At 45.1% G+C, this 12,667-nt stretch overlaps 1 protein-coding gene across 1 annotated transcript in view; it reads left to right on the top strand.

Annotated features, from left to right (window-relative positions):
* The window catches only part of LOC311116059 (putative E3 ubiquitin-protein ligase HERC1), a 233,569-nt gene that overhangs the window by 107,102 nt on the left and 113,800 nt on the right, over nucleotides 1–12,667 (top strand). Inside the window, 4 exon segments of the mRNA XM_084191189.1 lie at nucleotides 4,941–5,061; nucleotides 5,447–5,498; nucleotides 8,400–8,677; nucleotides 9,279–9,518. Coding sequence (XP_084047315.1) covers nucleotides 4,941–5,061; nucleotides 5,447–5,498; nucleotides 8,400–8,677; nucleotides 9,279–9,518 — 691 coding nt within the window.

The raw sequence follows: 12,667 nt of genomic DNA, 5'->3' as shown, positions 1-12,667 counted from the left end.
TATGACTAACTATCTATCTAATCTACTGTCTATGACTAACTATCTATCTAATCTACTGTCTATGACTAACTATCTATCTAATCTACTGTCTATGATTAACTATCTAATCTACTGTCTATGATTAACTATCTAATCTACTGTCTATGACTATCTAATCTACTGTCTATGACTAACTATCTATCTAATCTACTGTCTATGACTAACTATTTATCTAATCTACTGTCTATGACTAACTATCTATCTAATCTACTGTCTATGATTAACTATCTATCTAATCTACTGTCTATGACTAACTATCTATCTAATCTACTGTCTATGACTAACTATCTATCTAATCTACTGTCTATGATTAACTATCTATCTAATCTACTGTCTATGATTAACTATCTATCTAATCTACTGTCTATGACTAACTATCTATCTAATCTACTGTCTATGATTAACTATCTATCTAATCTACTGTCTATGATTAACTATCTATCTAATCTACTGTCTATGACTAACTATCTATCTAATCTACTGTCTATGACTAACTATCTAATCTACTGTCTATGACTAACTATCAATCTAATCTACTGTCTGACTAACTATCTATCTAATCTACTGTCTATGACTAACTATCTATCTAATCTACTGTCTATGATTAACTATATATCTAATCTACTGTCTATGATTAACTATCTATCTAATCTACTGTCTATGACTAACTATCTATCTAATCTACTGTCTATGACTAACTATCTATCTAATCTACTGTCTATGACTAACTATCTATCTAATCTACTGTCTATGACTAACTATCTATCTAATCTACTGTCTATGACTAACTATCAATCTAATCTACTGTCTGACTAACTATCTATCTAATCTACTGTCTATGACTAACTATCTATCTAATCTACTGTCTATGACTAACTATCTATCTAATCTACTGTCTATGACTAACTATCAATCTAATCTACTGTCTATGACTAACTATCTATCTAATCTACTGTCTATGATTAACTATCTATCTAATCTACTGTCTATGATTAACTATCTATCTAATCTACTGTCTATGACTAACTATCTATCTAATCTACTGTGTATGACTAACTATCAATCTAATCTACTGTCTATGACTAACTATCTATCTAATCTACTGTCTATGATTAACTATCTATCTAATCTACTGTCTATGATTAACTATCTATCTAATCTACTGTCTATGACTAACTATCTATCTAATCTACTGTCTATGACTAACTATCTAATCTACTGTCTATGACTAACTATCTATCTAATCTACTGTCTATGACTAACTAACTATCTAATCTACTGTCTATGACTAACTATCTAATCTTCTGTCTATGACTAACTATCTATCTAATCTACTGTCTATGACTAACCAACTATCTAATCTACTGTCTATGACTAACTATCTAATCTTCTGTCTATGACTAACTATCTATCTAATCTACTGTCTATGACTAACTAACTATCTAATCTACTGTCTATGACTAACTAACTATCTAATATACTGTCTATGACTAACTAACTATCTAATCTACTGTCTATGACTAACTATCTATCTAATCTACTGTCTATGACTAACTATCTATCTAATCTACTGTCTATGACTAACTATCTATCTAATCTACTGTCTATAACTAACTAACTATCTATCTACTGTCTATGACTATCTATCTAATCTACTGTCTGTGACTAACTATCTATCTAATCTACTGTCTATAACTAACTAACTATCTATCTACTGTCTATGACTATCTATCTAATCTACTGTCTATGACTAACTATCTATCTAATCTACTGTCTATGACTAACTATCTATCTAATCTACTGTCTATGACTAACTAACTATCTATCTACTGTCTATGACTATCTATCTAATCTACTGTCTATGACTAACTATCTAATCTACTGTCTATGACTAACTATCTATCTAATCTACTGTCTGACTAACTATCTATCTAATCTACTGTCTATGACTATCTATCTAATCTACTGTCTATAACTAACTATCTATCTAATCTACTATGACTAACTATCTATCTAATCTACTGTCTATGACTAACTATCTATCTAATCTACTGTATATGACTAACTATCTATCTAATCTACTGTCTATGACTAACTATCTATCTAATCTACTGTCTATGACTAACTATCTATCTAATCTACTGTATATGACTAACTATCTATCTAATCTACTGTCTATAACTAACTAACTATCTATCTACTCTCTATGACTAACTATCTATCTAATCTACTGTCTATGACTAACTATCTATCTAATCTACTGTCTATGACTAACTATCTATCTAATCTACTGTCTATAACTAACTAACTATCAATCTACTGTCTATGACTAACTATCTATCTAATCTACTGTCTATGACTAACTATCTATCTAATCTACTGTCTATGACTAACTATCTATCTAATCTACTGTCTATGATTAACTATCTAATCTACTGTCTATGACTAACTAACTATCTAATCTACTGTCTATGACTAACTATCTATCTAATCTTCTGTCTATGACTAACTATCTATCTAATCTACTGTCTATGACTAACTATCTATCTAATCTACTGTCTATGACTATCTATCTAATCTACTGCCTATGACTAACTATCTATCTAATCTACTGTCTATGACTAACTATCTATCTAATCAACTGTCTATGACTAACTATCTATCTAATCTTCTGTCTATGACTATCTAATCTACTGTCTATGACTAACTATCTATCTAATCTACTGTCTATGACTAACTATCTATCTAATCTACTGTCTATGACTAACTATCTAATCTATGATTAATTTACCGTATCTGGTCTTCTGCCTTTCAAACTTCACACCGACCTACGACAGTTTAGACCTACATTCACCGACCTACAGACCCAGTTTAGACCTACATTCACCGACCTACAGACCCAGTTTAGACCTACATTCACCGACCTACAGACCCAGTTTAGACCTACATTCACCGACCTACAGACCCAGTTTAGACCTACATTCACCGACCTACAGACCCAGTTTAGACCTACATTCACCGACCTACAGACCCAGTTTAGACCTACATTCACCGACCTACAGACCCAGTTTAGACCTACATTCACCGACCTACAGACCCAGTTTAGACCTACATTCACCGACCTACAGACCCAGTTTAGACCTACATTCACCGACCTACAGACCCAGTTTAGACCTACATTCACCGACCTACAGACCCAGTTTTCTAGTTTAACAGCAGCATGCCATGTGTTTCACAGTGCCACTAGGCCTACCACTCATAACAGGCAACATGCCTGCCAGGCCCTCAGGCCCTATGTACTGAATGACCTAACTATACATATAGTAGGGTTGGGGATAGTTCAACTATGCTTCCAATTCTGTTCTAGTTCTTCAGATTTCAGCCAGTTCTTTTCAGTTCAATTCAGGGCAACTTCAATGTTTGTCATTAGACTGGCAGTAACCAGGTCTGACTGTATGGTCTGTTCTGTGTAGTGCTGACTGTATGGTCTGTTCTGTATGGTCTGTTCTGTGGAGTGCTGACTGTATGGTCTGTTCTGTGTAGTGCTGACTGTATGGTCTGTTCTGTGTAGTGCTGACTGTATGGTCTGTTCTGTGTAGTGCTGACTGTATGGTCTGTTCTGTGTAGTGCTGACTGTATGGTCTGTTCTGTGTAGTGCTGACTGTATGGTCTGTTCTGTGTAGTGCTGACTGTATGGTCTGTTCTGTGTAGTGCTGACTGTATGGTCTGTTCTGTGTAGTGCTGACTGTATGGTCTGTTCTGTGTAGTGCTGACTGTATGGTCTGTTCTGTGTAGTGCTGACTGTATGGTCTGTTCTGTGTAGTGCTGACTGTATGGTCTGTTCTGTGTAGTGCTGACTGTATGGTCTGTTCTGTGTAGTGCTGACTGTATGGTCTGTTCTGTGTAGTGCTGACTGTATGGTCTGTTCTGTGTAGTGCTGACTGTATGGTCTGTTCTGTGTAGTGCTGACTGTATGGTCTGTTCTGTGTAGTGCTGACTGTATGGTCTGTTCTGTGTAGTGCTGACTGTATGGTCTGTTCTGTGTAGTGCTGACTGTATGGTCTGTTCTGTGTAGTGCTGACTGTATGGTCTGTTCTGTGTAGTGCTGACTGTATGGTCTGTTCTGTGTAGTGCTGACTGTATGGTCTGTTCTGTGTATTGCTGACTGTATGGTCTGTTCTGTGTAGTGCTGACTGTATGGTCTGTTCTGTGTAGTGCTGACTGTATGGTCTGTTCTGTGTAGTGCTGACTGTATGGTCTGTTCTGTGTAGTGCTGACTGTATGGTCTGTTCTGTGTAGTGCTGACTGTATGGTCTGTTCTGTGTATTGCTGACTGTATGGTCTGTTCTGTGTAGTGCTGACTGTATGGTCTGTTCTGTGTAGTGCTGACTGTATGGTCTGTTCTGTGTAGTGCTGACTGTATGGTATGTTCTGTGTAGTGCTGACTGTATGGTCTGTTCTGTGTATTGCTGACTGTATGGTCTGTTCTGCGTAGTGCTGACTGTATGGTCTGTTCTGCGTAGTGCTGACTGTATGGTCTGTTCTGTGTAGTGCTGACTGTATGGTCTGTTCTGTGGAGTGCTGACTGTATGGTCTGTTATGTGGAGTGCTGACTGTATGGTCTGTTCTGTGGAGTGCTGACTGTATGGTCTGTTCTGTGTAGTGCTGACTGTATGGTCTGTTCTGTGTAGTGCTGACTGTATGGTCTGTTCTGTGTAGTGCTGACTGTATGGTCTGTTCTGTGTAGTGCTGACTGTATGGTCTGTTATGTGTAGTGCTGACTGTATGGTCTGTTCTGTGGAGTGCTGACTATATGGTCTGTTATGTGTAGTGCTGACTGTATGGTCTATTCTGTGTAGTGCTGACTGTGGTTTGTGTGGTCTCTGTCCCCTGCTGTGTAGAAGTGAGAGTCTGAGTGCAGAGAGCCGTTCGGTCCAGTCCAGCCCCAGCTACAGGCTGATGAAGTCCAGGAGCGATTCAAATCTCTCCCAGCCAGAGTCTGATGAGGAGGGATCTGCTGTGGTCAGTCACAACACTGGGCCTCGTTCTATCTGTCTCTCTCTCTCTCTGTCTGTCTCTCTCTTTCTCTCTCTCTCTCTCTCTCTGTGTCTGTCTCCCCCCCCCTCTCTCTCTCTCTCTCTCTCTCTCTCTCTCTCTCTCTCTATCTCTCCCCCCCCCCCTCTCTCTCTCTCTCTCTCTCTCTCTCTCTCTCTCTGTCTCTCTCTCTCTCTCTCTCCCTCTCTCTCACCCCCTCTCTATCTATCTCTCTCTCTCTCTCTCTCTCTCTCTCTCTCTCTCTCTGTGTCTGTCTCCCCCCCTCTCTATCTATCTCTCTCTCTCTTTCTATCAATGTTCATTGTAGTGATTATTACAATGTAACTTTGTGTTTTTCTTTGATCTATTTCAGAGTGGCAGGAGAAATGTTGACCTGGACCTGGCGTTTTCTCATAAAAAGAGAGGTAAGGAATAATTACTGTACATCAATAACTGCATTAGATGATACTAACCAGTAATGCTCTATGATACCCCTCTACTTCAGTGTAAATGTGTCTTCCTGTCTTCTAATTTCTGTATGGTAGCGTATTTGCTCCTCTTGGGGCAGTTGAGCCCCAAAAACAAGAGGAGCTCCAAGCAAGTACACCATGGCATGTTTAAACTTCCTCCTCTTCTTAAAGCCAGCTCAACTCTCCATGACTGTAATGCCCATTCATTCCCAGTTGGATGACCCAGTAATGGCTAGCATGAGTAAAGCTCAGTTCATCATGTTTCTTCTCCTGAAGCAGCAGGTAGCTAGCCTGGGTCAGTTATGCCAGATATGTCTCTGCTCTCTTGCCGACTTCTTTGGTGTCAGTTGGTTTGGTAAGACAGCACAAACAGACTGGGACTCAGGCTAGCAGGTAGCTGCTGTAGCACCATGCAGACGGTACCCTACGGGCCCTGGCCCGGGTCAGAAGGAACGTGTGCTATAAAGGGAATAGGGTACCATTTCAGACACAGCCTTGGCCTTGGCCTCTGCTTACCATTTCAGACAGCCTTGGCCTTGGCCTCTGCTTACCATTTCAGACACAGCCTTGGCCTTGGCCTCTGCTTACCATTTCAGATACAGCCTTGGCCTTGGCCTCTGCTTACCATTTCAGCCTTGGCCTTGGCCTCTGCTTACCATTTCAGACACAGCCTTGGCCTCTGCTTACCATTTCAGACACAGCCTTGGCCTTGGCCTCTGCTTACCATTTCAGACACAGCCTTGGCCTTGGCCTCTGCTTACCATTTCAGACACAGCCTTGGCCTTGGCCTCTGCTTACCATTTCAGACACAGCCTTGGCCTTGGCCTCTGCTAACCATTTCAGACACAGCCTTGGCCTTGGCCTCTGCTTACCATTTCAGACACAGCCTTGGCCTCTGCTTACCATTTCAGACACAGCCTTGGCCTTGGCCTCTGCTTACCATTTCAGACACAGCCTTGGCCTTGGCCTCTGCTTACCATTTCAGACACAGCCTTGGCCTTGGCCTCTGCGTACCATTTCAGACACAGCCTTGGCCTTGGCCTCTGCGCACCATTTCAGACACAGCCTTGGCCTTGGCCTCTGCTTACCATTTCAGACAGCCTTGGCCTTGGCCTCTGCGTACCATTTCAGACACAGCCTTGGCCTTGGCCTCTGCTTACCATTTCAGACACAGCCTTGGCCTTGGCCTCTGCTTACCATTTCAGACACAGCCTTGGCCTTGGCCTCTGCTTACCATTTCAGACACAGCCTTGGCCTTGGCCACTGCTTACCATTTCAGACACAGCCTTGGCCTTGGCCTCTGCTTACCATTTCAGACACAGCCTTGGCCTTGGCCACTGCTTACCATTTCAGACACAGCCTTGGCCTTGGCCTCTGCTTACCATTTCAGACACAGCCTTGGCCTTGGCCTCTGCTTACCATTTCAGACACAGCCTTGGCCTTGGCCTCTGCTTACCATTTCAGACACAGCCTTGGCCTTGGCCTCTGCTTACCATTTCAGACACAGCCTTGGCCTTGGCCTCTGCTTACCATTTCAGACACAGCCTTGGCCTTGGCCACTGCTTACCATTTCAGACACAGCCTTGGCCTTGGCCTCTGCTTACCATTTCAGACACAGCCTTGGCCTTGGCCTCTGCTTACCATTTCAGACACAGCCTTGGCCTTGGCCTCTGCTTACCATTTCAGACACAGCCTTGGCCTTGGCCTCTGCTTACCATTTCAGACACAGCCTTGGCCTTGGCCTCTGCTTACCATTTCAGACACAGCCTTGGCCTTGGCCTCTGCTTACCATTTCAGACACAGCCTTGGCCTTGGCCTCTGCTTACCATTTCAGACACAGCCTTGGCCTTTGCTTACCATTTCAGACACAGCCTTGGCCTTGGCCTCTGCTTACCATTTCAGACACAGCCTTGGCCTTTGCTTACCATTTCAGACACAGCCTTGGCCTCTGCTTACCATTTCAGACACAGCCTTGGCCTCTGCTTACCATTTCAGACACAGCCTTGGCCTTGGCCTTGGCCTCTGCTTACCATTTCAGACACAGCCTTGGCCTTGGCCTCTGCTTACCATTTCAGACACAGCCTTGGCCTTGGCCTCTGCTTACCATTTCAGACACAGCCTTGGCCTCTGCTTACCATTTCAGACACAGCCTTGGCCTTGGCCTCTGCTTACCATTTCAGACACAGCCTTGGCCTTGGCCTCTGCTTACCATTTCAGACACAGCCTTGGCCTTGGCCTTGGCCTCTGCTTACCATTTCAGACACAGCCTTGGCCTTGGCCTCTGCTTACCATTTCAGACACAGCCTTGGCCTTGGCCTCTGCTTACCATTTCAGACACAGCCTTGGCCTTGGCCTCTGCTTACCATTTCAGTTTCCCCTGCAGCATCCCTCGTCATCATCTGATCGGGGAAGGGAACAACGTACACACACTGTATTTTTCATGGCTGATCAAGGCTCATGGCATGTAGTACGAGAACCAGCCGTGGAATGAAACCAAGCAGAGAGACATGGATTGAATTGAATGTGAATTGACATACGTAGTCTATAACAGCTAGCTTACATCTGCTACAATAGCACCCACTAGGCCTTAAAGTGAAGCACATTGGATGAGGTGGATACCATCACATCCACCTGTATGGAAATAGTAGTTGTGTTTCTGAAAAGGTATCTGGCCTGTCTCTGTCTCTCTCTGTCTCGGTCTCTGTCTGTCTGTCTGTCTCTGTCTCTCTCTCTGTCTCTCTCTCCATCTCTCTCTCCATCTCTCTCCCTCCATCCCCCTCTCTCTGTCTCGGTCTCTGTCTGTCTCTCTCTTTCCTCTCTCCATCTCTCTCTTTCCTCTCTCCTCTCCTCCCTCAGGTCTACTCCACAGTTCTCCAGACTCTCTGGCTGACTCGTGGTTCAGGGTGAAACACAGTAGGGACCAGCTGTACGGTTCTCCCGTCTACCAATCCTATGAGGAGTCGGACCTGGACCTGAGCCACTCGCTGGGGGTTCACGCCCTCATAGAGAACATCGTCAGCTTCATCAGTGGAGACGTGGGAAACACCCCCGCCTTCAAGGAGCCTGAGGAGAGCATGTCTACTAGTCCACAAGGAACCATCCTGGCTATGGAGCAACAGCAGAACAGGGCTGAGGTGAGAACCATCCTGGCTATGGAGCAACAGCAGAACAGGGCTGAGGTAAGAACCATCCTGGCTATGGAGCAACAGCAGAACAGGGCTGAGGTGAGAACCATCCTGGCTATGGAGCAACAGCAGAACAGGGCTGAGGTGAGAACCATCCTGGCTATGGAGCAACAGCAGAACAGGGCTGAGGTAAGAACCATCCTGGCTATGGAGCAACAGCAGAACAGGGCTGAGGTGAGAACCATCCTGGCTATGGAGCAACAGCAGAACAGGGCTGAGGTGAGAACCATCCTGGCTATGGAGCAACAGCAGAACAGGGCTGAGGTGAGAACCATCCTGGCTATGGAGCAACAACAGAACAGGGCTGAGGTGAGGACTGTGACCCAAGAGGAGTGCCCCCAAGAGCCATAAAGTTATTTTCAAGCAGTGATCCTTGAAGCACTATGCTAGGAATATGGCTCCAACACTGCATTTCAATAAGTACCATAGAAACTCCTATATTCTTCCCTCTCGCTAATGGAGCGTTCAGTAGATGAACTAATGGATAGTATTGAGTATATGACTGTAATCTGATTTAATTCTAGAACTGATGTGTGTGTGTTTTCTCCAGCTGCGTCTGGAGGCCCTACACCAGATCGTGGCGCTGATCTCTGGGATGGAGGAGAAGAGTAACCAGGCTGCAGGGGGTGGGGGTAGCGGTCCAGGGGGTCGACCCAGCCCCTGCACTGCCTTCCAGTCCTCCTCCCTCCTGACCTCTGTCAGGTTACAGTTCCTGGCTGGATGTTTCGGTCTAGGGACTGTGGGCACCGGGGGACTGAAAGGAGAGAGTGACCAGCTACACCACTACCAGGTATGAGGGGACTGGGGAGAGTGGGTCTTCGAATGGGGGGACCGTGGGCACAGTGGGTCTTAGAATGGGGGGACCGTGGGCACAGTGGGTCTTAGAATGGGGGGACTGGGGAGAGTGGGCACAGTGGGTCTTAGAATGGGGGGGTCGGGGGACCGTGGGCACAGTGGGGCTTAGAATGGGGGGGTCGGGGGACCGTGGGCACAGTGGGGCTTAGAATGGGGGGGTCGGGGGACCGTGGGCACAGTGGGGCTTAGAATGGGGCGATCTGGGGACCGTGGGCACAGTGGGTCTCAGAACGGGGGGGTCTGGGGACCGTGGGCACAGTGGGGCTGAAGGGAGACTACCAGGTACTGTTGGAGTTGGCCTTTGGTCAGGCAAAAACAACTGCCTAATCACCTTTTTTGTGTCAGTTAATGTTGTCTCATTTGGATAGACTTACTAGTGCCAGATTAGCCTTTTGGTCATGTTTGATAGACTGCTGGCTACATAGTAGCATGTGTGGCAGACGAACAAGTCATATCGGCTGTGGAGTCATATACCACTGGCAACCAAATGTTGATATACCACTGGCAACCAAATGTTGATATACCACTGGCAACCAAATGTTGATATACCGCTGGCAACCAAATGTTGATATACCGCTGGTAACCAAATGTTGATATACCACTGGTAACCAAATGTTGATATACCACTGGCAACCAAATGTTGATATACCGCTGGCAACCAAATGTTGATATACCGCTGGTAACCAAATGTTGATATACCACTGGCAACCAAATGTTGATATACCACTGGCAACCAAATGTTGATATACTGGCAACCAAATGTTGATATACCACTGGTAACCAAATGTTGATATACCACTGGCAACCAAATGTTGATATACCACTGGTAACCAAATGTTGATATACCACTGGCAACCAAATGTTGATATACTGGCAACCAAATGTTGATATACCACTGGCAACCAAATGTTGATATACTGGCAACCAAATGTTGATATACCACTGTCAACCAAATGTTGATATACCACTGGCAACCCAATCAATCAATCAATTTTATTTTATATAGCCCTTCTTACATCAGCTAATATCTCGAAGTGCTGTACAGAAACCCAGCCTAAAACCCCAAACAGCTAGTAATGCAGGTGTAGAAGCACGGTGGCTAGGAAAAACTCCCTAGAAAGGCAAAACCTAGGAAGAAACCTAGAGAGGAACCAGGCTATGAGGGGTGGCCAGTCCTCTTCTGGCTGTGCCGGGTGGAGATTATAACAGAACCATGCCAAGATGTTCAAAAATGTTCATAAGTGACAAGCATGGTCAAATAATAATCAGGAATAAATCTCAGTTGGCTTTTCATAGCCGATCATTAGAGTTTAAAACAGCAGGTCTGGGACAGGTAGGGGTTCCATAACCGCAGGCAGAACAGTTTAAACTGGAATAGCAGCAAGGCCAGGCGGACTGGGGATAGCAAGGAGTCACCACGGCCGGTAGTCCCGACGTATGGTCCTAGGGCTCAGGTCTCTCAGTTGGCTTTTCATAGCCGATCATTTAGAGTTGAAAACAGCAGGTCTGGGACAGGTAGGGGTTTCGTAGCCGCAGGCAGAACAGTTGAAACTGGAATAGCAGCAAGGCCAGGCGGACTGGGGGCAGCAGGGTGTCATCATGCCCGGTAGTCCTGACGTATGGTCCTAGGGCTCAGGTTCTCAGAGAGAAAGAGAGAACGAGAGAATTAGAGAGAGCATACTTAAATTCACACAGGACACTGGATAAGACAGGAGAAGTACTCCAGGTATAACCAACTAACCCCAGCCCCCCGACACATAAACTACTGCAGCATAAATACTGGAGGCTGAGACAGGAGCGGTCCGGAGACACTGTGGCCCCATCCGAAGAAACCCCCGGACAGGGCCAAACAGGAAGGATATAACCCCACCCACTCCGCCAAAGCACAGCCCCCGCACCACTAGAGGGATATCCCCAACCACCAACTTACAATCCTGAGACAAGGCCGAGTATAGCCCACAGAGGTCTCCACCACAGCACAAACCAAGGGGGGGGGGGCGCCAACCCAGACAGGAAGATCACGTCAGTAACTCAACCCACTCAAGTGACGCACCCCTCCCAGGGACGGCATGAAAGAGCACCAGCAGGCCAGTGACTCAGCCCCTGCAACAGGGTTAGAGGCAGAGAACCCCAGTGGAGAGGGGAACCGGCCCGGCAGAGACAGCAAGGGCTGTTCGTTGCTCCAGCCTTTCCGTTCACCTTCACACTCCTGGGCCAGACTACACTCAATCATATGACCTACTGAAGAGATAAGTCTTCAGTAAAGACTTAAAGGTTGAGACCGAGTCTGCGTCTCTCACATGGGTAGGCAGACTGTTCCATAGAAATGGAGATCTATAGGAGAAAGCCCTGCCTCCCGCTGTTTGCTTAGAAATTCTAGGGACAATTAGGAGGCCTGCGTCTTGTGACCGTAGCGTACGTATTGGTATGTACGGCAGGACCAACTCGGAAAGATAGGTAGGAGCAAGCCCATGTAACGCTTTATAGGTTAACAGTAAAACCTTGAAATCAGCCCTTGCCTTAACAGGAAGCCAGTGTAGGGAAGCTAGCACTGGAGTAATATGATCAAATTTCTTGGTTCTAGTCAGGATTCTAGCAGCCGTATTTAGCACTAACTGAAGTTTATTTAGTGCTTTATCCGGGTAGCCGGAAAATAGAGCATTGCAGTAGTCTAATCTAGAAGTAACAAATGCATGGATTAATTTTTCTGCATCATTTTTGGACAGAAAATTTCTGATTTTTGCAATGTTACGTAGATGGAAAAAAGCTGTCCTTGAAACAGTCTTGATATGTTCGTCAAAAGAGAGATCAGGGTCAAGAGTAACGCCTAGGTCCTTCACAGTTTTATTTGAGACGACTTTACAACCATCAAGATGAATTGTCAGATTTAACAGAAGATCTCTTTGTTTCTTGGGACCTAGAACAAGCATCTCTGTTTTGTCCGAGTTTAAAAGTAAAAAGTTTTCAGCCATCCACTTCCTTATGTCTGAAACACAGGCTTCTAGCGAGGGCAATTTTGGGGCTTCACCATGCTTCATTGAAATGTACAGCTGTGTGTCATCCGCATAGCAGTGAAAGTTAACA

This window comes from Coregonus lavaretus, assembly GCF_964263955.1.
Source record: "Coregonus lavaretus genome assembly, contig: HAP1_SCAFFOLD_315, whole genome shotgun sequence".
Classification (NCBI taxonomy): domain Eukaryota; kingdom Metazoa; phylum Chordata; class Actinopteri; order Salmoniformes; family Salmonidae; genus Coregonus; species Coregonus lavaretus.
Note: the sequence above shows the minus strand (reverse complement) of the source record. Positions and strands in the feature narration are given on the sequence as shown.